This window comes from Macaca fascicularis, chromosome 7 (assembly GCF_037993035.2).
Source record: "Macaca fascicularis isolate 582-1 chromosome 7, T2T-MFA8v1.1".
NCBI lineage: Eukaryota > Metazoa > Chordata > Mammalia > Primates > Cercopithecidae > Macaca > Macaca fascicularis.
The window spans coordinates 163262102-163286774 of record NC_088381.1 but is presented as its reverse complement, the minus strand read 5'-3'; the positions used below and the strand labels follow the sequence as shown (position 1 = coordinate 163286774).

At 45.3% G+C, this 24673-nt stretch overlaps 1 protein-coding gene across 2 annotated transcripts in view; it reads left to right on the top strand.

Moving 5' to 3' along the window:
- CLMN (calmin) overlaps positions 1-24673 on the top strand; it is a 136180-nt gene that overhangs the window by 96161 nt on the left and 15346 nt on the right. For both annotated transcript variants that reach the window (XM_045396927.3, XM_065549326.2), the window contains exons 3-9: positions 6154-6249; positions 8202-8285; positions 11502-11594; positions 13833-14023; positions 16362-16555; positions 17761-17843; positions 22978-24603. In XM_045396927.3, the coding sequence (XP_045252862.2) occupies positions 6154-6249; positions 8202-8285; positions 11502-11594; positions 13833-14023; positions 16362-16555; positions 17761-17843; positions 22978-24603 (2367 nt within the window). The remainder of the gene's footprint in view (positions 1-6153; positions 6250-8201; positions 8286-11501; positions 11595-13832; positions 14024-16361; positions 16556-17760; positions 17844-22977; positions 24604-24673) is intronic.

Here is a 24673-nt window from a genome sequence, read left to right as displayed (position 1 = left end):
GGTGGAGCGGGAGCTGGGGACCTGTGCTCTTTTTGTTCTTCATTCATTTAAACGTTGATGAGTGCCTCCCCCTGCCGGTTACCAAGCTCAGGACTGGGGAGAGATGGCCGAGACAGCCTCTGCCCTCCTGGGATCATCAGTCTTGTCAGGGGAAGGAAAGAGAGGGTCTGTCTTTAAGTACAAATCTGAGCAGGTGGTGGAAGACATTCATTATTGAACACACCAGCACCTGAAAATCAGGTGTCGTTGGGCCTGAAACGCAGGTGCGCATCTTGATTGCCAGAACCGGGCTCTGTGAAGAGCCAAGAGCCATTTGTAGGTATTTGGATTGATTTTTGCAAGAACTCTGATTATCTTTGGACAAAGCTAGATTTCCTTCTAAAGTCACATCACGTTGCTATTTAATAATAATAATAGTAATAATAATATTACCTGGCTTTTTTGATGTACTTCACTCTGCATCAGGCATCCTGCATAGTGCCATACATGTGCCATGTCTCCTGTCATCCTCAGGACGACTTGAATTACCCCCTCCTATCAGAAGGAGGAAACAGAGGCACGGAGACATAACGTGGCTTTCCTGGACTTTCTGTGGCTTCTCCTCTGTATTCAGCTTAGTGGCCCTTCTCTTCCTCTGTTTCTTTGTTTTCTTGCATTATTTGACCTGGCTGTTTTGAGTTGCATTTTGTCTGCAAGCATCTCATGCACACTCCGTAAAACAAAAGCAGCTGAATCAGCTCCCCCCTTGAAAGAGACTAAAGGAAGAGCCACAGAGGAGAGGCAGTGATGGGAAGGGATGAAGAGTCCTGGGTGAGAAGGGGGATGGGAGCGGGCAGAAATCTCAGCCATCCTGGTTGGATGGACCTCAAGACTGTGGGCCTGGGGCTGGGAGAGGAGAGATGATTTTTCTCTTTTTTAGGAAGTTGATTTTTATCTACTCACTTCACCTCTTTCTCCTTAAGCACCACTATCTGGTTTTCCAGCTATACCCAGCAAGTAGTCTCAATTCTGTTTAAAACTAGGAGCACCCCACTTTCATGTTTGTAGGTGTATCTTCTCTCTTCTCCTCTTAAAAGGTTCAAGAGAGGCCAGGTGCAGTGGCTCATGCCTGTAATCCCAGCACTTTGGGAGGCTGAGGCAGGTGGATCACTTGAGTTCAGGAGTTTGAGACCAGCCTGGCCAACATGGTGAAACCTCGTCTCTACTAAAAATACAAAAATTAGCTGGGCATGGTGGCACATGCCCATAGTCCCAGCTACTGGGGAGGCTGAGACTGGAGAATCGCTTGAACCCAGGAGGTGGAGTTTGCAGTGAGCCGAGATCGCACCACTGCACTCCAGCCTGGGCGGCACAGCGAGACCCTGTCTCAAAAAACAAAACAAAACAAAAGGTTCGAGAGTAACTATTGACTGCCCTTATGGTTAACACAAAAGAAAGGGTCTCAGAGGAAATCACTGAAATGATTAGAAAGCAGAGAAAATAAATGTGGCTTTTAGGAAGGGGAGCTATTGACCACACTTCTAATTCACATAGTTTACCTTTAGATCTAGGATGTTGTCCAGGCAGGCATTCGGCCACCCACACCTCTACTCCCCACGTGTAGAACGTGTGACGCAGTGCCACCACTTCACCTGGAGCATCCTGAACTCTACAGGTGAAAGATTGTGTCGCACATGAAGCTTATGAATCATCTGCCAGTTGTTTTGATTATTGGCACATTTTCGGCAATGCTGCTGAAGTGAAGTGTTATTTTGGGGGGGAAAAAAAGGAAAACTGGTCCCCAAACCTGAGATCACTGAGCTCTTAAATTAATGCCTGATGTGTGTCAGGGTAGCTGGAAATTCCTGCTGGGGACACACTAGAGCCATGGAGTATTTCTTTCTCTCTTTTTTTAAAATTAAAATAAATAAATACAGAAAAGTACAGAGGGTCATGTGGCGAATATCCCCGCACCCACTCACCGCCCCAAATGAACCTCTGTTCGCATTTATCATATCAAGGATTTTCTCCCTGGCCAAGTTCCTGCCCCTGTCTCAGGGCAGGTGGGTAGCGCCCACTCTGAAGATAAATCAGATAGCACCTGAAACTGATGTCTAATAAACAGGGCAAAATTAACAGCCATGTTTCCAACCTTGAGACTTTCAAGAACAAGCTTTCATGTAAAGGAAACCCAGGAACTCCTTGGTGAATTGGGCTTAACTGCAATTTGAAGGCTGTCAGAAATATTTACTGAGTCTCTGGCTTCTGGAAAAATTCCTTAATTTACCGAAGGAGTTAGATCATGAAGAAAGCCCTGGGGGTGCTGTTTATTCGGCCATACCGATCTCATGAAGCCCACGGAGCGTTTGGGGCCCAAGGAGTGTTTTCCCTGGCGCGGGTTCAATTTCTCCCCCTGCCATCTCACAGGATGGACTCCGGCCAAGGCCTTGTTTGCTGCTGCTGCTGAGGCTCTTACAGGAACTGTCAATGGAAATTATTCTTCAGGTTTAACTCAGAAGTAAGGCTTGGCCACGGCCAGGGCTGGTAACTGGAAATTTTGTTAGTCCATTTATCAGGGGGTATTTTGTTCGGGTCTCGCGTTTTCTGCCTCGCATTAGCAGGAATAACATTTCCGTAAGAGCCTCAGTAACCTGATCCCGTCATGCTCAGGGTGGAATGTGCCCAAGGAGCTGCAGCAGTTTGCAAAGAAAATAATTTGCCTTTTGGTTCAAAGTCACTGTTGCCCTTGAAGCGAAGCCTTTTTCTATGCACCTGCGGGTGGAATTGCCCTGTATTTTGACTAACTGGGGGTAAAGGGACTCGTATAAAGGGTAAGGAAATGCCACCTTCCTCCATAAAAAATGAAACACAGGCCCTCCATGGCTGCCACGGGAAGGAGGCTTTCCCACAGGGAAAGGGTGGCTGGGCCGCAGTTCCGCTGTTTCCTGCCCCTGGGTCTCTGGCTGGTTATGGCTACCACCCTCCCATTGGCCTCAGGAGCTCCACGCCCCATTAATCCTGTCTCCCATGTGAGTGCCCAGCCTTCCTCTGTACCCAGGAGCAGAGAGAGCACCCAGACCAGGTGCTCTAACCTTGCCAAAGCCCCCACTACAAAAAGGTAAACAGGGAATTCATGCTGGGGTGGGAGCTTATTAAGAATCAGGTTTCGGCTGGGCATGGTGGCTCATGCTTGTAATCCCAGCCCTTTGGGAGGCCAAGGCAGGAGGATATCACATGAGCCCAGGAATTTGAGACCAGGCTGGGCAACACAGAGAGACTCCATCTCTACAAAGAGTTTTAAAAATTAACCGGACGTGATGGCACATGCCTGTAGTTCCAACTATTTAAGAGGCTGGGATGGGAGGATCACCTGAGCTGAGGGTTTGAGACTGCAGTGAACTGTGATCATGCCACTGCACTCCAGCCTGGGCCACAGAGCAAGATATCATCTCAAAAAAAAAAAAAAGAAGAAGAAGATGCTAGAAGAAGAAGAAAAATGCAAGTTTCTGGACCCTGCTCCCAGAGATTCTGTTGCGATTAAGAGGAGTTATTATCAAGCTTGTTTAGACAGTAGAAATCTTTCTTCAGGCAAAGCGTTACCTAGAACCATAAATGTAGTCATCCTTCCGTCTCTGGGGTTCCACATCTGTGGGTTCAACCAACAGCACATAAAAAATATTCAGAAAAAAAAGCTGCATCTGTACTGCATGTGTACAGAGTTGCTTCTTGTCATTACTCCCTAAACAATAGAGTATAACAACTATTTATATCACATTTACACTGGATTAGGCATTATAAGTAATCTAGAGGTGATTTTAAGTATATATGGGAGGATGTGCATAGATTATATACAAATGCTTTACTATTATATATCAGGGACTTGAGCATCTGCAGATGTTGGTACCCGAGGGAAGTCCTGGAACCGATCCCGTATAGATACTGAGGGCTGACTGTACAGGCCAGTAAGAGCTGAGCCTCTCTGATTAAAGCGGGTGTAGTGGGATCAGCTGCCTCCTCCACCCCCCTCCCTCCCATAGGATATCCGAAAGCTGCTCTGCTGAAGTCTAAGGTTCCAGGGAACAGAGTTTGCAAATCCTCGCACTGGAGCATCTAACCCACAAGTTCCAGCCAGTTCTTTCGGCCATGTCCAGCCAAGCTCCTAGTGGATACCACCTGGACAGCAGACCCCTTCCAGGTCTAGGCCCAGAGAGGAAAGCCCAGGGCACTTCTGTCTGTTTTCCTTCCCAGGCCCCCCTCCACACTCCAGATCCTGTTTAGGGAATTGCGTTTTCCCTTAGGGAGAAGGAAGTAGTCTATGGGAACTGAGGCTGGGGCTTCTGTTTACTGACCCAGGGAACCCAGAAAATGAGCGAGTGGGGCAGAGAGAAGGTGTTTCAAGAGCCGTTCACTACGAAGGGGCCGCCAACTGAGGACATCTCCCTTCCACTGATGGCCACAAGGCATACGCCTTCTGAATGAAATGTCTTCCTGAGGAGGGCATCCAAGGCTCTGCAGGCAGGAAGCCACTTAGCAGTCAGCAGGTGGTACTGGGCTGGGCAGGTGGGTGCTGTGCCAGGCTCCCTACCTGCATGATCTCACTGCATTCCAGCCCAGCCCTCTGACAAGGGCCAGATTCCTCACCTGACATTGCAGACAAATACACTGTCTTTGTGCAAGTGTGCAAGGTCAGGTTAGGCCCAGGGAGGTTAAAGAACATGCCCAAGGCCAAGTTGCTGTCAAGGTAGAACTTGGCTTTGAACGCAGGTGTGTCTAATGGCCTTGCTTCTCATTGGCTCATGTGAGAGGTGCAATGTTGATTTATCTCAGGAAGTTGGATTTTGTGGAGGAATAGAGGAGTAGCATGCAGCTGTTTTTTTGGTTTTTTTTTTTTTTTTGGTACAACTTTAATGAGTTTGATTTGTAATAATGAGCTTGAATTGCTTTTGTACCTAAACATATAAATACACATATACATACATATAGACATGTAAATCGACCTCTGAACCTTTGAGTTCCTAGTCAGCCTACACACGTGGGGTGAGGAAAGGATCCTTCCCTTTGCATCCTGCCTGCCAGCCGCACGCCCTCCTAGCCAGTTCTCACACACCAGCCCCCTTTCCTGGCTTCCCCTGGTAAGGGTCCCACCACCACCAAATTTGGTCTAAATCTTGGTGAAGCAATGACGGGCACCTCAGGAGGGCACACTTTTGAAGACTAAAGCAGTCTTGGAGATGGAGGAGCCCGACTGACACCGGACTGAAGCCTGGAGAGTAACTGGCCAGGGTCTTGTCATTGCCATGTGGATCTAGGGTGCGCTGGCGTTCGGCCCTTGTGGCTGGATACAGGAAACAGGACAATACCGAACCGCTAGCTTGACCAAATGCTGCGACTATCACTCATCCTCTTTGAACTTGTTTTTCCCAGTCTAAAGTGAAGGGCGGCCAGGCGCAGTGGCTCATGCCTGTAATCCCAGCACTTTGGGAGGCCGAGGTGGGCAGATCACCTGAGGTCAGGAATTGGAGACCAGCCTGGCCAACACGGTGAAACCCCGTCTCTACTAAAACTACAAAAATTAGCTGGGCATGGTGGCAGGTGCCTGTAATCCCAGCTCCTCGGGAGGCTGAGGCAGGAGAATCACCTGAACCCGGGAGGCAGAAGTTGCAGTGAGCTGAAATTGTGCCACTGCACTCCTAAGCCTGGGTGACAGAGCGTGACTCTGTCTCAAAGAAAACAAAAAAACAAAAAAACAAATGAATAAATAAAATAAAATGAAGGGCTTGCACTAGGTAATTTCACATGAGCCCTCATAGAATTGTTTTATTCTACAGAAGGATATGGTCAAGATATGCCATTTCTTTCTGCCCTTAAGCATGTGGATGTGATCTAAACTTGGGATCTGAGATCTTCGGTTTGAAGGGCCCCCAAGGGTCACTGTTTGATCAACCGCCTGTTGGTGAATCTTCTCTGCAGCCTTCCTGCCAAGTGGCTGTGCCCTGCTGCCCGGGTGTCACCTCCAGGGGGATGGGCCTGCTACCTCCTTGGATGGGCGTTTCTACCTGTAAACAGAGCTGGATGTTTGGAAGTTTTCTCTTGAGCAGAAAGCTGCATCTCTGAAAATAGCTTTGTGGATACACAGGTTGCTAATTGGCTACTTTCTTCCCTTCTCTTTCAAAGTGCAACCCACCTCTAGAAGTTAAAGATTTATTCGTCGATATACAAGATGGCAAAATCCTAATGGCTTTGTTAGAAGTCCTGTCTGGGCGGAATCTGGTACGTATGTTACAGAAGGGTCAGAAAGAAAGAAAATGCAAAGGAAAACACTGTTGAGGTTTTCTTTTCAACACAAATACCTGGACATACCCTACACTAAGAAACTCTGAAGCGGTGACTCTTTTTATTAGTGCCTACGAGCCATATAATCATGTGGAACGAACTAGTACTTTTTTTTTAAGTCAATGTATTTTAGAAAATAAATGGCTAGTGTTTTCTGTGAGTCTGTTAAGGCTTAAGTTTAGAACTAAACAGTTAAAATTTAGCCAGCCAGCCATTATATAAACTAAAAGGATTGCTAAGAATTGGAAAAATTGGAAGAAAAAGGCCTTTTATCAACCACCCTAAGGCTAAAACTAGAACTGCTGGCTTCTAGAACATTCTTTTAAGTATGATTGAAGTTGAGCCAGCTGGAATGGACGTTCATTCCACTTTGGACATTAGCCAGACTTCTCCGTGTTGCATCCGTCTGCTGTGTGCAGATTGGCCCTTGTTCTCTTCACAGACAGCAGAGTTTCTCAGCCTTGGCACTGTTGACATTTGGGTCAGATAGTTTCTTGTTGTGGGAAGATGTCCTGTGCATTACAGGACATTTAGTATCTAACTGGTAAATAACAGTATCACCCCCATGTGTGACAGCTAACAAGCTCCCAGACATGATGAAATGTTCCATGAGGGGGCAAACTGATCCAGCCTAGAATGGTAGAAGTGTCAGGGTTGAGAAAGCCTGTTCCAGAGTCCAGTGTTTGATTTGGCCTTGGCAACCCATTGTACCTAACACAAAGGTGCAGCAATGGGGTCACGACTCTACCAAACCATAGCTCAGCCAGCACAGAATGTCCTGGGTCTGTCCTTAACTGTAGGTCTAAAGTCAAGAGTCCCTGCTTCTCTTCTCAGATATAATGTAGCTGGTATCTTATCAGACCTCTTAACCCTCCCACCTTTGCTTTCCCAGTGGCAAAACACAAGATACCTATTAGCAGCGCCCGCAGAGGGCTATGCAATATTATGTGATAAATTCTCCACAGTATTTGGTTTCTTAGAGGATCTCACCATGAGCAGGGTCCCCAAAGGACTTCCTGAAAAAGTACCTTCTAGTCCCTTGCTTATGCTCCCAGCAGTGCAGGCTCCCCACTTTATTGCCAGAGCCCTGGTCACCAGCTACTGTGTCCTTGGTGGGCCTCCATGGGGAGTCTTTGATTCTGGAGCCCAGCCAAGAACAGTCCTCCACTTCCCCATGAGCGTGGCCTGGCACTTCACACCTGGTAGAACTGACCCACTGGTTTGCCTTGTAATGCAATCTTCCCCCAACCTGGAGGAGCATCCATGAGTTTCAGTTCAAGGTGAGTTGGCTGTGATGGCATTCCTGGTATGTAGAGCTAATGTTGTCAGAGTTTTAGCTTCCGCAGACGTCTCTCTGCCTCTTTCTCTCTTTCGACCTGGGATAACTGTCCACAAAACTCTTGGCTAGAAAACAGAAACATCTGCCGCCACTGGGGAGGACCTTGGCTGGATGATTTAGCAGCTGAGCAGTGATGCTGGCAGCCAATGCTCCCTGTCCTAACACAAGCAGCAGTTCAGGGAAGCGAACATATTAACGAGGGTCTCAGGAGAAGGGAGGAATCTAACAAGCCAGGAGCTGGGTCCCAGAGAAAAAATTGACAAATTTGTCCCTTGTTGACCCACTTCGGTTCCCCCTAACTCACCAACTTCAGTGAGTTAAATCCCAAGTACTGTAAATAAGACTGACCTTTGAGAGCTCTCTGATGTCACATTTGTATGTCCTGAGAGGCACCTGTGTGAGTTTGGATGCATTCCAGGTGGGTTTTAGTTGTGAGCTTTTTCTTGAAATTGATGTGAAAAAAAGCAAAGCATACCGAGCGGCACCGCTGGGCATTGTGAAGTGCCTGCGTAGGTTTAATGTGCTTGTTTTGTTCTGTTCTGTTTTATAGCTGCATGAATACAAATCCTCGTCGCATCGCATTTTTCGGTTGAACAACATAGCGAAAGCACTTAAGTTTTTGGAAGATAGCAATGTAAGTGTTTGAAGCACATCCTGCTAACACGAGCTTGTCCTGTTAGGAAAAGGATGTCATTTGAAGTTCAGTGCTGGTCGCAAGAGAAGCGTGAGATGGGGACTGATCTAAAATGGTCAGATTAAACTAAGCTTAAATTTCACAGAAATCACTCAGATGACCCCTCCGTTGGGAACGCAGTCCCTGACTCCATGCCCACCCACTTTGCAGCCATCAGGATTAAAACTCTGATGGACGTTCAGTCGTGGAAAGGCAGAGCGGCTGACTGGCTCAGATATTTATAACTTAGTTCGCGTTTTCTCCTTCATTCCCTTGAATAAGAGTATGGCGAGCATGTCCAAGTGTAAAACTTTCTCTTGGAACTTAGAATATGGGAGAGAAAGGGGAAGAGGGGGGCTAAATGAGCCAGGGGGGAAAAAAGTATAAAATTCTCCCTATCTTGATGTAACTTTCTAGACTCCAATGAGCTTTTTCTGTGCCTGGAACTCTGCTCCACGTTCTTCACACGCGGTTAGGGGTGGCTCAGCAGGGAGGACGTTTCATCGCGCCTCAGAGCACAGTTTTATGCCCATGTCAGAGATGGGCTGCCCCGCAGGACCAGCTCTGTGACTTGCAAGTTATTCAACTTCTCTAAGCCTGAGCTTCCTCATCTCTGAAATGGGCATATTGTGAACACTAAAGGAACTGACCTGTGAAAAGCACTCTCCATTCTCGGGATGGCTGTTATCACTCAGCAGGCCCCTGAGTTATCACCCGATCCATGTGGTAACTAGGTGTGATCCCACCTTCTCCCAGGAGGGAGAGGGGATATTTCCATAAACCAGTTGGTCCCGCTTGTTTTCAGTCTGGCAAAACCAGCTGAGTTAGGAGGAACAAGAGGAGGAAAACATTGTCCCTGAAGCTCTTAACTGAAGTCTGGCTGTTAACTTTTTTATTCACCACCAAAAACAAAATGGCGGCCGGGCACCCAAGCCACAGTCTTTGGAAATATCTGCTCTCTGGGACCTTGTACCGCCTGCAATCACTGCTTTCCCTCAGCCCAGTTCTCTGAGGGAACTAGGCACCTCAGGAGGGTTTTGTTCTCTAAATGGCCCTCCCAAGAGCCAGCGGCTCCCTGCTCAGCCCTGCCCTTCCCCTGTTGGGATGGTGCACCATAGTGTTTATGGCATCCCTATGAGGCAGCTCTATCTCCTCACTTTGAAACCTCAGCTTAGAGGGCCACAGCTGTCACTTGCCATTTGGGCTTCCCCCAGGTGAAAGGGAAGGTCGGGGTGATCAAGTTGACTAGCAGCTTTGGTTCCCCTGGACTGGAATGTGCTCAGTAAAGCCACAGAAACAGAAGGAGCTGTCAGAGCAGAGGCTTAGGAGAGGAGCAGGCGAGTTCTCATGGGTGATCCATCATGCAGGACGTGTGCTCGTGATGAATGTGGACGCAGTATTGAACCTGAATTTGATCGACTGTGTTATTCACAGTATTGACAGCTTCCTTCCTGGCCTCCGACCTGCCAGTGATGAGCCTGTGTTGTCTGAATTATATTCTTGGCATCTGCCCTCAAAACAGGCTGCAGCCAGGGAACCCAGAACTCTCCCTCAATTAGGCAAGCCCAGGCCTAACTGATTGGTGTTGTCGGAAACCCATGACGAACTCAGGATCAGAGACCCATGTCAGACAGGTTAAGAAGCCTTGAGGGGAAGAGAGAGAGAAAAGAAATAGAGGAAAAAGAAAAAGGTTTTGTATGAGATGCTTTTTTCAGGTTCTCTTTCCCCAGTCTGCCAGGCAGAATTTTGCAGTGTGGACCTGATAGTGTATCTTGACTTTATTTCTCCTCTCTTTCTCCTGAAGAATGACTTTTGCTTTATTAACGTTGTTAAGAAAGAAGAAAAAAATGTGACAAACACCAGTGTTGCCTGCAAAGGCTTAAATATTTACTCTCTGGCCCTTTTTAGAGAGATCTGCAGAGCCCCAATCTGTGTCCAGTGCTTAGATTTTGTTTGTGGAATGAACTGATGACTTAGGGCAGTGATCCTCAAACCCGAACATGCGCTGGAATCACCTGGTGCACTTGTTGAAATGCAGATTTCTGGGCCCACCCACAGAGTTTTTGATTCTGTAGGCATAGGGGAGAATGAGCATTTCTAACACAGGGGTCCCAAGTGATGCAGATGCTGCTGGTCCAGATGCCAGGTTGGCCTCAGGGATTTACCAAGAGCATCATTCTGTGGTCAGAACATAGTTAAATACATAGATAAGACCTTAGCTAAGTGTTTCTGCAAGAGGCACATTTCAACTCATCAGTGGGATATTTTCTAATGGTGCAGAAACCCTGGGTATAAACCTTATCCCAGTATACTATCTCTAATTAGCAGTCAACTCACCCACCCACCATCCATGATTGTGCGTGTCGGTGCTCTGTATTTGTTCCAAGGACATGCTAAATCCAGGTGTGGTGGTGTTTGTGTAGCAGACAGACCTACCGGACATTTTCCGTCTCTCTTGGAAAAGAATGACTGAAACCTTACCAGCTGTGTGATGCTGGGCATGTTATATTTCACCTCTCTGAAATTCCCTCACCTGAACTGGAGGGACAATAGAAGTACCTACTGATATGGTCTGGCTGTGTCCCCACCTAAATCTCACCTTGAATTGTAGCTCCCATAATTCCCTAGTGTCGTGGGAGAGACCTGGTGGGAGGTCATTGAATCAGGGGAGCAGGTCTTCCCTATGCTGTTCTCATAATAGTGAATAAGTCTCCTGAGATCTGATGGTTTTATAAAGGGGAGTTCCCCTGCACACGTTCTCTTGCCTGCCGCCATGTGAGATGTGTCTTGCTTCCCCTTCACCCTCCGCCATGAGTGTGAGGCTTCTCCAACCATGTGGGGAGTCCATTAAACCCCTTTCCTTTGATAAATTACTCAGTCTCAGGTAGTATCTTTGCAGCAATGTGAGAACGGACTAATACACCTACATCATAGGTTTATTGTGAGTATAAAATGAGTTCATATTTGTAAGGAGTTTAGAATAGAGGCTACACATGGTAAGTGCTATGTATGTGTTAATTAAATACACTTTTGCATGCTGAGTGTCTTTGAGAATGGCAGGGTAAGTAAGAAAAACAGGCTTATGCAAACAAACACACACACACAGAGAACCAGAAAATAACATGTGTTATCCTCCCTGGACACCCCCCTTTAAGTTCATAAATTGCTTCCCTCCAGGTAAAACTGGTTAGCATCGATGCAGCAGAAATAGCAGATGGCAACCCTTCTTTGGTTCTTGGGCTGATATGGAACATAATCCTCTTCTTCCAGGTAAGATCATTTCCTTTCCAAAACACACAATCATGATCTTGTCTGCTGAGCGCCGCAGAAGAGAGGGGCCAGATCGAAGGAGGCAGTGAAGCTTAGTTTATGGCAGATTTTATCTTTTCTACTCACTGAAAAAGCACCAGAAGCATCTGGTTGCTACAGTCCCTGTGATTTTAAAAGTGGTGTGAGTTCTCTAGAAGAGAATAGCCATCCTCTTGTGACTGGAAGAGTTAAATATTTACTTCAAAAAATGACTTTGTTCTAAAGTGTTGCAAGAACTAGGGAAATACTCCTGACCAAAAATGGAACTTGGTAGAGTTACTTTGCTGAAATCACTCAGTGTTCCTTAGAGATGATTAAAGAGCTTGTACTAAAGATGCCTGAGGAAGAAGAATAACAGGCGAGACCTTATTGTTCCGTTCTTTGCAACTTCAGCCTCTAATTGGAAATGCAGATTTTATAGAGGAAGAACTGGATCTGTGATTGGAGTAAGAAGATGACATTTTATTTTTATTTTATTTTTTATTATTAAACTTTAAGTTCCGGGGTACATGTGCAGAACGTGCAGGTTTGCTACATAGGTATACACATGCCATGGTGGTTTGCTGCACCCATCAACCCATCAGAAGATAACATTTTAAACTGTGCTGAAGTTCATTTCCCTGTCAGGAGAGAGCTGGTATCTCGTTTTCTAGAGCCCACTCACTTTTGGAATAGAAACTCGTGGTTCACTGTTCGATTACCCTCCCAAGAGTGAAAGTGATCCACCTAGGCATGATTTGCTTGGGATTTTGGCTCAATGCCTGCATTTCAGAGAAGCATGAGCACAAACAAGGTCTGGAGACAGTAGTTCCTGTTCTGGGTGAACCCTGAACTTAAAAAAAAAAAAAGACTCTCTCTCTCTGAGCCTCAGTTTCTGTGTCTGTGAAATGGGAGCAGTGGTCATAATAGGTGGTGAGCATCAAAAGAAGCCATGTGGGCCAGGCACAGTGGCTCATGCCTGCAATCCCAGAACTTTGGGAGGCCATGGCGGCAGGGTCACTTGAGCCCAGGAGTTCAACATCAGCCCTGGAAACAGAGCAAGACACCATCTCTACAAAAAATAAAATTAGCCAGGCATAGTGGTGTGTGCCTGTAGTCCCAGCTACTTGGAAGGCTGAGTTTGGAGGATTACTTGAGCCTGAGAGTTCAAGGCTATAGTGAGACATGATCATGCCACTGCACTCCAGCCTGGGCAACAGAATGAGATCCTGTCTCAAAAAAAAAAAAAAAAAAAAGAAAAAAAAAAAGAAGAAGAAGAAATAAGAAGCCGCAGCCACCATGTGTTATATGTGTGCTTCAATTACTGCTATCTGTTATTAAACTTCCTCAGAGATTCTGGAAACATCCTGAAGATGTAGTAAAAGTCAAGAACTTAAATCCACCGCCCTAGGGCTTCATTTATTTATTTAACAAATGTCTATTGAGTTTCTCCAAGGTGCCAGGTGCTGAAAGTAAAAGACCCTGCCCTCATGACCCTTTGGGATCACAGACGAGTCAATCCTATATGGCAGAAGGTGATGCCAGAGCTCCAAGCAGGGGCAGCTAGCTCAGATGGGGGAGTGGAGTAAGGAAAACTTGCTGGAAGAAGTGACACTAGAGCTGGGTTTTGAAGGATGAGTAGGAGTACGCTAGATTTCCTACTTATCCTTCAAACTAAGTTAGACTTAACCTACTGTGTGTGTGAATTGCCTAAGGGTGGTATTGAAACAGATTCTGATTCTAACAGCTCTGGTGTAGAGCCTAGGGTTCGGCATATCTTACAGAAGTCCTCATGAGAGGAGTTCACGGAGGGAAGGGACATGGAGGCAGCAAGGGCAGGATGAGCAGAGGCAGTGGGGCTTGAAAGAGCTCCGTGAAGTCTGGGAGTGATGGGCAGTGAGAGGAAAGGGGTGGTCGAGTTGAGTCAGGAAGACCTGGTACGAAGTGCTGGCTGGAGCTGCAAAGACTCCAGGAAAAGATAGTCTTCCCTGTATAGTGTAATTACGGGCACCACAAGCCACAGGAAATGGACACGCCATCGCAAGTACTGCCTGTCCCCTGCCACAGCCATCAGAAAAGGTTTCTCGGCATTCAGAGAACCAATTCTGCATGAGCTGTTCCCTCCAGCCACGGTTCATGTGGCCACCCGCCAGACAAGGTGGGTCTGTTGCTGAGAGGGTGGGTCTGTTGCTGGGGTCTGAAATGTCATTTTCCTTCCAGATTAAGGAGCTCACAGGCAACCTCAGCAGAAACTCTCCATCTTCCAGCTTGTCCCCTGGCTCAGGGGGCACAGACTCAGACTCATCCTTCCCACCCACACCCACTGCAGAGAGGAGCGTGGCAATATCCGTGAAAGACCAGAGGAAGGCCATCAAAGCCCTGTTGGCGTGGGTGCAGAGGAAAACGAGAAAGTAAGCTGCAGCCCCTCTCCCCAGCGCCACTTCATTTAACTAGCTGCTTTCAGGCAGAAGAAAGGAGAACTAGTATGTATTAAGGTGCCAGTTATGTATGTGCCCATTGCTTCATATAGAATATCAGAACAAGGGGGACAGTCGCGGTGGCTCACACCTGTAATCCTAGCACTTTGGGAGGCTGAGGCAAGTGTATCACCAGGTCAGGAGATCAAGACCATGCTGGCTAACACGGTGAAACCCTGTCTCTACTAAAAATACAAAAAATTAGCCGGGCGTGGTGACGGGCACCTGTAGTCCTAGCTACTCGGGAGGCTGAGGCAGGAGAATGGCGTGAACCCGGGAGGCAGAGCTTGCGGTGAGCTGAGATTGCGCCACTGCACTCCAGCCTGGGTGACAGAGCGAGACTGCATCTCAAAAATAAATAAATAAATAAATATCAGAACAGGAAGCACTGCATTTTTTGGGTTTTGCAGTACACACAAAATGCAGTTGGCAGAATGTTTGGTTTGCATAAAGCTGATGAGAAGATTTGAATACAGATCAGAGGGACTTTCATCATGTTGTCTCCCAAAACAGGCATGTCTCTTGGATTCTAATGACTTGTATGCATTTAAGCTTCAGGGTGTCTTCCAGAGTCTGTACCTACTTTAAAGATAGTAATAATAAAGGCTGTAACATACTCAAAGTTAGGTCGGATCTTCCAAAATCGAGACGGGAACTGGAGCCAAGTTCCAGCCCTGAGTCACCCCACGCCAGCGGCAGAGTGATTTGAGCAGTTTCGTATCAGGCCTTTTTACCAGTAGCAGGCCCACAGCCCCCGGGCCATGGGCACACATGCCAGACCAGTGTGGTGGGAACCTAACCAGCTTGGGGCTGCCCCAGCTCCTCAACATGCAGACTGGTTGAGATCTGATAAATCATTTACTTTTCCAAGCCCCAACTGCAAATGGTATCCTATCACTCACTGCCTTCCAGGACAATTAGGCAAAATCCATGAAATCCATGAAAGAGCACCTTGCACGGTGCCAGCCCATATTAAGCGTGTCACTAATGTTGATTCCTTTCTCCCCTGTGTGTGGAAATAAAAGAGGGAAGAGAGGCTGGACCTTTAGAGTTTTGATGGAGAGATCACACGGGGTAGATTGAAACTGACAAATGTGAACCACCATTAAATGTTGTTTACATACAAACCAACCAAAAAAGGGTTCATTGTCAGGGGTTAGGGTAGAAGGAGGATGTGACTGTAAGGGAGAGGAAGTGTCTTGGGGTGATGGGACAGTTCTGTTTCTCTGTTGTGGTGGTTACATTAATCTGTACACCACCCCCATGAAAATTAACACCTGTGAAAATGTGAAATTCAGATGCAGTCTATAGCTTAATTATCTTGGACCAATGTTGGTGTTCTGGTTTGGATAACATACCCTGGTAGCATAAGATGCTGTCACTGGAGGAAGCTAGGGAAAGAACAGGGACTCTCTGTACTGTGTTTGCAATTTCTTTTAGGTCTTAAATAATTTCTAAATAAAAAGGTGCTTGGGATTTTGTTGTTGTTGTTGTTGTTGTTGTTTTAAGAGAGTTCATTGACCACGGTTGAGGGATTGGTGGAGTCACAGGATGGATTCTAAAGGAAATTAGTGCCTGGTAGGATTCTCTCCTCTTTTGTCCTTCACTTGTACTTTTAAAAATTGAGGCAGCCTCCATTTTACAAAATAGAATGAAAGCTCTCTGCCCCCACTTTTACAATGATGCTTTTATTTCTGTTACTGATAATAGTAGCTGTCATTTAGTGAGTGGCTTTCTTGGGCTCCCAACGTTGCATATTAGGTTGACCCTATGACATGGCCATTCTTCTGGGGCCAGGCTTGACTTTCCCCACAGAAGCCCCAGCAAGTTCACTGTGTGGAGTTTGAGGCTCAGAGAGCTCATTGACTTGCCCAAGGCCATGGCACTAGAAGCACAGTGGACAGCTGAGGCACAAACTTGTGTCTTTCCGGTTCCATTTTTATGGCCCAGCATGTCCTTGTTATGTTTTCAATGTCACCGATACAAGGAATGGTCTATACAGTTGGTCCTTTATGTGTCTGGGAATTGGGGAATCCAGGGTCCTGTTTTGCCTCTTTGTTCGATGTATACCGTCCTACTCCATTTGGCTGGAAATGGAAATGTGAGTGGTTCAGGGCAGCTCTCCCATGCTCAGGGACCAAGGCATCTTCACCTGGCGAGGTCGGCGGCTCTGCCCCACTCAGAAACCCACGTGGCTGCTGCGTGCTGACCTTGTTCCTTTGAGTCTGTTTCCTAACCAGCAACCCGGCTGCCGCTGCTGTGTGTCTTTCAGGTATGGCGTGGCGGTGCAGGACTTTGCGGGCAGCTGGAGGAGTGGGCTGGCTTTCCTGGCCGTGATTAAGGCCATTGACCCCAGCCTAGTGGACATGAAACAGGCCCTGGAAAATTCCACACGAGAAAATCTGGAGAAGGCCTTCAGCATCGCACAGGATGCCCTGCACATCCCCAGGCTCCTGGAGCCAGAAGGTAGCAGTGGTTCTCTCTTTCTTTCTAATAATTTTTTTTTACAAATGTACCACTTGCCGTCCCATGTAGAAAATCTGAAAAATACAGAAAAATCTAATGAAGATTTTGTCTCCTGTATTTCTACCACTCAGATCATATGGATATTTTTCCAATATTTTATATGCCTCTAATTGTATTTTTACATAATTGGTATCATTTACTGTATGTATAATTTTGTGCTTTTTTATTTAACATTATGTCATAAGTATTTTACATACTGCTACAATATATTTTTATATATTTTTATTGGCTGCATAATAGTTCATCTAGTGGGCATAGTCAAATGTACTTAGTGGCCAGGTGTGGCTCACGCATGTAATCCCAGCACTTTGGGAGGCCGAGGCGGGTGGATCACCTGAGGTCAGGAGTTCGAGACCAGCCTGGCCAACATAGTGAAACCCCATCTCTACTAATAATACAAAAATGAGCTGGGCATGGTAGCACAGTCTGTAATCCCAGCTACTCAGGAGGCTGAGGCAGGAGAATCGCTTGAGCCCAGGAGGCGGAGGTTACAGTGAGCCGAGATCGTGCCACTGTACTCTGGCCTGGGTGACAGAGCCAGACTGTCTCCAAAAAAAAAAAAAAATGTACTTAGCTCTTTCACTACTGGTAGACATTTAGGTTGTTTCTGAAATATTTCCTTTTATATGTAACAACACCACAGTGAACATCTTACTAAATAAAGCTCGATGTGCATCCCAGATTATTTCCTTAAGGACCAGGTTTCATTAGCAGAATGACACGGGAGAAGAGTCCATGCCTGTTTAAATGGTTTGGCTGTCTCTGTGAAGTTGCCTTCCACGTGGGTTAGGCTAACGTAGGACTCCCTGTACCATATGTAGGCTGCCTGGTTCACCATCCTTGCCCATGGAACCAGCAGTGAGCTGGCTGCTCGCTGTGGAAGGGACTAAAACAGCAAGGAAGAAGGGACAGAATTTGGGGAATAAGAAGCCCTAGATTCTATATCCTTGCTTCTCTGTTCTTCAGCCAGCTGTGAGATTTCAGTCAAGTGATTCACCCTCTTTGAGCCTAAAGTTCCTCAAGTGGCAAATAAAGAGAAAAAACCCTCAATGATCTTTGGGATTCTTCCCCATCAGGCATCCGGGAATACTATTGAAAGCGTGTGTGTTTGTATCTCCTGCTAATTCCTGTGTCTCTCTCGACAGACATCATGGTTGACACACCGGATGAGCAGTCTATCGTGACTTACGTGGCACAGTTTCTAGAACGTTTTCCAGAGTTGGAAGCCGTATGTTTGCTTTTCTTACCTTTAATTCAGACACCATACATTTCCATCTGCTGGCCATCAGACAAAGCAGGGACGTGGGCAGCGTTGCTCTGTATAAGTAGCAGTCAAAATCGCCAGTTGCTCCCAAGTCCCTTGAGCACGGCCTTACCACATTTTAATTTCAGAATGATAGCAGTCCCCCCTCATATGCAGGGGATACAGTTCAAGACCCCCAGTCAATGCTTGAAACCTTGGATAGTACCGAACCCTATATATACCATTTTTTCATTTTTTTCCTATACATACGTACCTACGATAAAGTTTAATAACTTAGGCACAGAAAGAGATTAACAACAACTAATAGTTACATAGAACAATTATAACCATGGGCCAACATCATTACTTTTGCAGTTTGGGGCCATTATTAAGTAAAATAAGGGTTATGTGAACACAAGCCCTTTGATATCATGACGGCTGATCTCTGATCATCCAGACAGCTACTGAGTGAGTGATGGATGGGTAGCATAGATGGCGTAGATACGCTAGACAAAGGAACGAGTCAAGTCCCAGGCAGGACAGAGAAGGATGGTGAGAGATTTCATCCCACTACTCAGAACAGCACGCCATTTGAAACTTAGGAATTGTTTATTTCTGGAATTTTCCATTTAAGATTTTCAGACCACAGTTGACCATGGGTGACTGAAACCTCAGAAAGCAAAACCTCAAATAAGGGTGGAACTATTTATATGTAACATGCGTTAAGTTTCAAAGCAGGATGGAAAGTGACGCCTCTCACAAACCTCTTCCCATGACGAACTTTATTAAGATTATAAAAGATGCTTACTTATAAAATGGATCTGCTTCTTGATTTTTTTAGATGTCAGATGGAACATGTTAGCATCTACCAGATTTTTATCAGTGTTAAAAATCATAAAAGACAATGATCATTGAAAAGCCTGCCTTACTTTGGGAGGCCAAGGCGGGCGGATCATGAGGTCAGGAGATTGAGACCATCCTGGCTAACACGGTGAAACCCCGTCTCTACGGAAAATATAAAAAATTAGCCTGTGGTGGCAGGCGCCTGTAATCCCAGCTACTCGGGAGGCTGAGGCAGGAGAATGGCGTGAAATGGAGAGGCAGAGCTTGCAGTGAGCCGAGATCACGCCACTGCACTCCAACCTGGGCAACAGAGCGAGACTCTGTCTCAAAAGAAAAGAAAAGCCTGACTTTTTATTTTCAGAATTCCAGATTATACTTGGTGACAGAGTTTTTTTGGGCACAGAATCAGACCTTTTAGAAATTGTCCTGGCCCTGTTGAACTCCCACCCAGCCCATGCACAACCGCGAGCTGATAATAATGACAGCAATGACAGCCTTTTCTTGAATCCTTTAGTAATTGACTGAACCCTTGCCCCTGGCTTAGGGGACTCAGAAATAAACTAGATGGCTGAGGTCCCTGGCCTTGTGGAGGTTTGTTCTAGTAAAGGAAACAGTTATAAGTCAGCAAAAACATAACTTCGGGTAGTTATGAGTACCAGACAGAAAAAAAGAAAGCATAAAGGGTTAAAGGATGCTTGCAGGAGAGGGGAGCTGCTTTTCTAGCTGGCTGCCTTGCCCCTGTGTCTCTGGGCTGCCTGCCATTCCTGCAATCCAGCATGGCTCAGTATCATGATCCTCTTTTATAAACGAAAATAAGCATCTCAAAGAGGCTTAAAGACCTCTCCATAGTCACTCAGCTACCACGCACAGAGCTGGGGTTTGGCCCCTCTGTGTTTCCAAAGTTCAGGCTCTTGGTTCCCTTACAACGTGCAGCTGAAACTGGGGCTCCGTTTTGTACAGAAGAGCTTCCCAGGATCCTCCATGCCGGGGCTTTCATCCTGGCCCCCACCTGTGTGTGTGTTTCCTGCCTGTCCCTGCACCACATATGGACGCCTTACAGGGTGCTTTGGAAGTAGGAATTCCTGGGCTGGACTGCCAGTTCTCCACTTGGAGCTGTGTGACCTCAGGCTGGCGACTTGACCTCTCTGATACACATCTGTATCGAATGTGTATCTATTGAATGTGTGTCATCTGTAAAATGGAACTATGACCCACATTTCGGGGTTATGTGAAGAATAAACAGTTATGTGAAGTACCTAGTACTGTGCCTGGAACAATGGTGGATGTTTAGCAAATAATGGTGACTTGATCAATGGGTATAAAGTTACGATTACATAGGAGGAATCAGTTCTGGTGTTTCTATTGCACAGCAAGATGACTATAGTTAATCATAATGTAACCAGTGACTCACATCTATAATCCCAACATTTTGGGAGGCTGAAGCGGGAGGATTGCTTGAGCCCAGGAGTTAAAGACCAGCCTGGGCAACAAAGCGAGACCCCATCTCTACAAAAAAGAAAGAAAGAATAATATACTGTGTATTTCAAAATGTCTAAAAGAGAAGATTTTAACTGGTTTCATTACGAAGAAATGATAAATATTTGAGGAGACGAATGTATTGAGTTCTCAGATTTGATCATTTTACAACGTATACATGTTTTAAAATATCACATTATACTCCATAAATATATATAATGATTATTTGTCAATTAAAAATTTAAACAAAATCAAAAGAAAGGGATCTGGCCCTGCCAATACCTTGATTTTAGTCCATTGAGGCCTGTTTTGGATTTCTGATGTCCAGAACCGTAACATAACACATTTTTGTTGTTTTAAGCAAAAAAAAAAAAAAAAAAAAAAAGGAGTGATTATTATTTTGCAATTCAATTTTCCTGGCCTGTCACTGTATTTTGAAATACTAGGCATTGGGGCTTTCATTCGCCCTGAGCTCTTAATCTGTAGTCAGAGTTAGAAATCAACTAAAACATACGGTATTTGACTGAGTCAAAGCCACAGCTAAAATTGAGCAAATCTGACACAGATCTCCCCAATGCTGAGGTCAGAAACTGCAGATGGGAAAAGATTGAGCCAGAAATAATATCTGGAGAAAGTCATCCTGGTTCCTAGAACATGGTGCATCATTGCAGAACAGTCTGTTTACATCTACGGGGGAATACACATGAGAATTCACAGCTTATCCAGGCACACAGTGAACTTAACAATTCTGCTGAGTTAGTTCATTTCAGTAAACATTTGTTGGGCCCTGACCACGTACCACACATTGTTGCTAGCTTTCTGGCCCAGCAAATGGTTTCTTTTGGTAAATGTGCCATATGCATTTGAAAAAAATGTGTCTTATGCAGTTAAAGAATACTCGTATTCTTTAATATGCTGTTAATATGTTAATATGCTGTTCTAATATTCTATATTTATACTGATTTTTCCTGCTTTCCTGATCAATTAATGTAGGAGAGAAATGTTAAAAAAAAATCTCCAACTATGATTGTGAATGTATTTCTCCTCTTGGTTCTGCCAGTTTTTGTTTTATATATGTTGATGCTATGCTGTTAAGTGCATAGACACAATTTATTATATCTTCCTGATGACTTGATTGCTTTATTTTTATAAAATTTCCCACTGTCTCGAAGTGTGCTTTGTCTGATATGAATATAGCCGTAGCAGCTTTCTTACGATTAGTGCTTGTGTGATACTTTTTCCATTTTTTTCCTTTCAGTGTATGTATACTTATATTTAAAGTATGTCTCTTATGAACAGTATACAGTTGGGTCTTGTATTTATACTTAACCAGTATGTTTTTCATACATTTATGTGGATTTAATCTAGCATCTTGGTTATTGTTTTCCATTGGTCTGATATGTTCTATACTCTATTGTCTTTCCTTCTTAACTTTTTGGGGATTATTCAAGAATTTCTTTTGTATACATTTATCCCCTTTATTGGTTTTGTAACCACATCACCTTGTTTTATCTTTTTAGTAGCTGTTCTAGTGATTATAATACTCATCTTTAACATACATCGGCTTACCTTAAATTAATATACTACTTCTAGTACAATGCATATTTTACATATTTTTATATATTTTATATATATCACATATATAATTTTACTCACTTCATCTCCATTATTTTTGCTACTATATTGTCATTTACTTCTACACATGTTTTAATCCTCAATACTTTGCTATTTTTGCTTTAAATAGCTAGTAGGCTTTTTAAGAAAACTTTGAAGTAGTCTTTTATATTGACCATGTATTTACCGTTTCCAGTACTGTTCATTCCCTCCTTTAGGCTTTATATCTGAGATTGTGTTCTTTGAGCCTGAATAACTATTTTTTTTTTGTATTGCTTGTAGCATAGATTAGTTATTCTAGAGTCTTTGCTTGCGAATTCCAACTCTGGGTCATATATGGGTCTATATCTAGTGATTATTTCTTCTCTTGATTGTGGATTTCGTTTTCCTGCCTCTTCATGTCTTGTAATTATTTTATGTCCAACTTGGTATATAAAAGAATGATAGAGGTTGAAGTAGACGTCATTTTTTTTCCCTCAGGAAATATAGCGCTTTCCCAAGCAAGTGCATAAGATGAGGAGCTGTTGTTTTGATCATATCAGTCAATAGGAGCTGTGTTGCAGTTTTATTTAATTTCTTCTCTCTGGTTTTAAATGATTTGAGACTGAAGTCAGTTCACTCTATCAGTGCATTGGGAGTCAAGTGCTTCTGTACCACAACGTCATTTTCTGCTTTTCAGCCCTGCCCCCAGCTGGCTCTTACACAGCACAATTCCCTGTGTGGATGAAGAGAATTGCTTGTGTGTTTGGAGTCCTTCCACATTCACTCTCTCATACCAGTCCACACAATCAATAAAGATTTGGCTGACCTTTCCTTATCTCCGGTGGATTAGCTCTTCTCCAAAGCCATACCCAGACTAGGCAACATGGTCCTCAAGCGTGAAGTGGCTGACAATCTCTGCTCACTTTAGAAGGGATTGTCCTTCTTTAGAGCTTGGTTTATTGAGATTCCTTACATCCATAGCTTTTTTAAAAACATGGTGTTTTATATTTTTTGTTTATCTGATGTTTTCATATTTCAGCAGGAACAACCATTACCTCTTAGAACACTTTGCATTGGTTTGAAGTGGCTTTTTCCATTTCTGTTTGTGTTTTGGGAAAGGTGGATGTGGGTTGTACTTAAACCCTCTTCTTATTCATGTTGCTCTGTGTTTTTTTGTTGTTGTTATTCTTTTTTTTTTTGGCAGGAAGATGTTTTCGATTCAGATAAAGAAGTTCCTATTGAATCCACTTTTGTTCGCATCAAAGAAACTCCTTCTGAACAGGAGAGCAAAGTCTTCGTTCTGACTGAAAATGGGGAGCGTACCTACACTGTTAACCACGAAAGCAGCCACCCACCACCCTCCAAAGTCTTTGTCTGTGACAAGCCCGAGAGCATGAAGGAATTCCGCCTGGATGGTGTTTCCAGCCGTGCACTGTCAGACAGCTCCACTGAGTTCATGCACCAGATCATTGACCAGGTTCTGCAAGGGGGCCCAGGCAAGACCAGCGACATCAGTGAGCCATCTCCAGAATCCTCCATTTTATCATCCAGAAAGGAGAGCGGGAGGTCCAACTCTTTGCCAATCAAGAAGACAGTTCACTTTGAGACTGACACCTACAGGGATCCTTCCTGCAGTAAGAACCTGTCCCTCTGCTTTGAAGGGAGCCCGAGAGCGGCAAAGGAATCATTGAGGCAGGATGGACATGTCTTGGCAGTTGAGGTTGCTGCGGAGAAGGAACAGAAACAGGAGTCCTTGAAGATTCCAGAATCCTCCTCTGACAAGGTCCCTGGTGACCTTTTTTTGGCAGAGGGCACGATCAATAATTCTCAGTCTTCCTCCTATAATGGTGCTTTAGAGAGTACAGCCCGCCACGATGAAGAAAGTCACTCTCTTTCACCCCCAGGAGAAGATACTGTGATGGCCGATTCCTTCGAGATCAAGGTTAACCTGATGACTGTAGAAGCTTTAGAGGAGGGAGACTATTTTGAAGCCATCCCATTAAAAGCCTCAAAATTTAACAGCGACCTAGTAGATTTTGCTTCTACCAGCCAGGCTTTCAACGAAGTTCCTTCACCTCATGAGACAAAACCTGACGAGGATGCTGAGGCTTTTGAGAATCATGCTGAAAAACGAGGTAAAAGGATCACTAAATCTGCTCACAAAAAGAAAGATTCTCCAGAGTCTCAAGGTAAGACGGACAAACATGAACCTCACCAGGACTCCGGAGAAGAAGCTGAAGGCTGTCCTTCAGCCCCAGAAGAGACGCCAGTGGATAAAAAGCCAGAGGTGCATGAAAAGGCCAAGAGAAAGTCCACCCGTCCTCATGATGAGGAAGAGGGAGAAGACGATGACCTCCAGGGTGTGGGCGAGGAATTATCTTCCAGCCCCCCAAGCAGCCGTGTCAGCTTGGAGACCCTTGGGAGTCACAGCGAAGAAGGCCTGGATTTCAAGCCCTCCCCACCCCTCTCAAAGGTTTCCGTCATTCCCCACGACCTCTTCTATTTTCCACACTATGAGGTTCCCCTGGCTGCAGTTTTGGAGGCTTATGCAGAAGACCCGGAGGATCTAAAAAACGAAGAAATGGATCTCGAAGAGCCGGAGGGCTGTATGCCAGACCTGGACCCCAGGGAGGAGGAGGCCGGTGGCTCTCAGAGCAGCTCCAGTTCCTCGGTGCCAGGCGAGAGCCTCCCCAGTGCCAGTGACCAGGTGCTGTGTCTCAGCAGGGGTGGTGCGGGTACCACACCAGCCTTGGAACCCACTCCTCCGGCCCCCCATGAGGAACACCAGCAAAGGGAGACCAAAGAGAATGACCCCATGGACAGCCATCAGGTACTCAACCGTGGGATTTGGGAACCCTGGGTACTGCCTGGGAAACTTGACAGTTCTTGGTCTGAAGCTC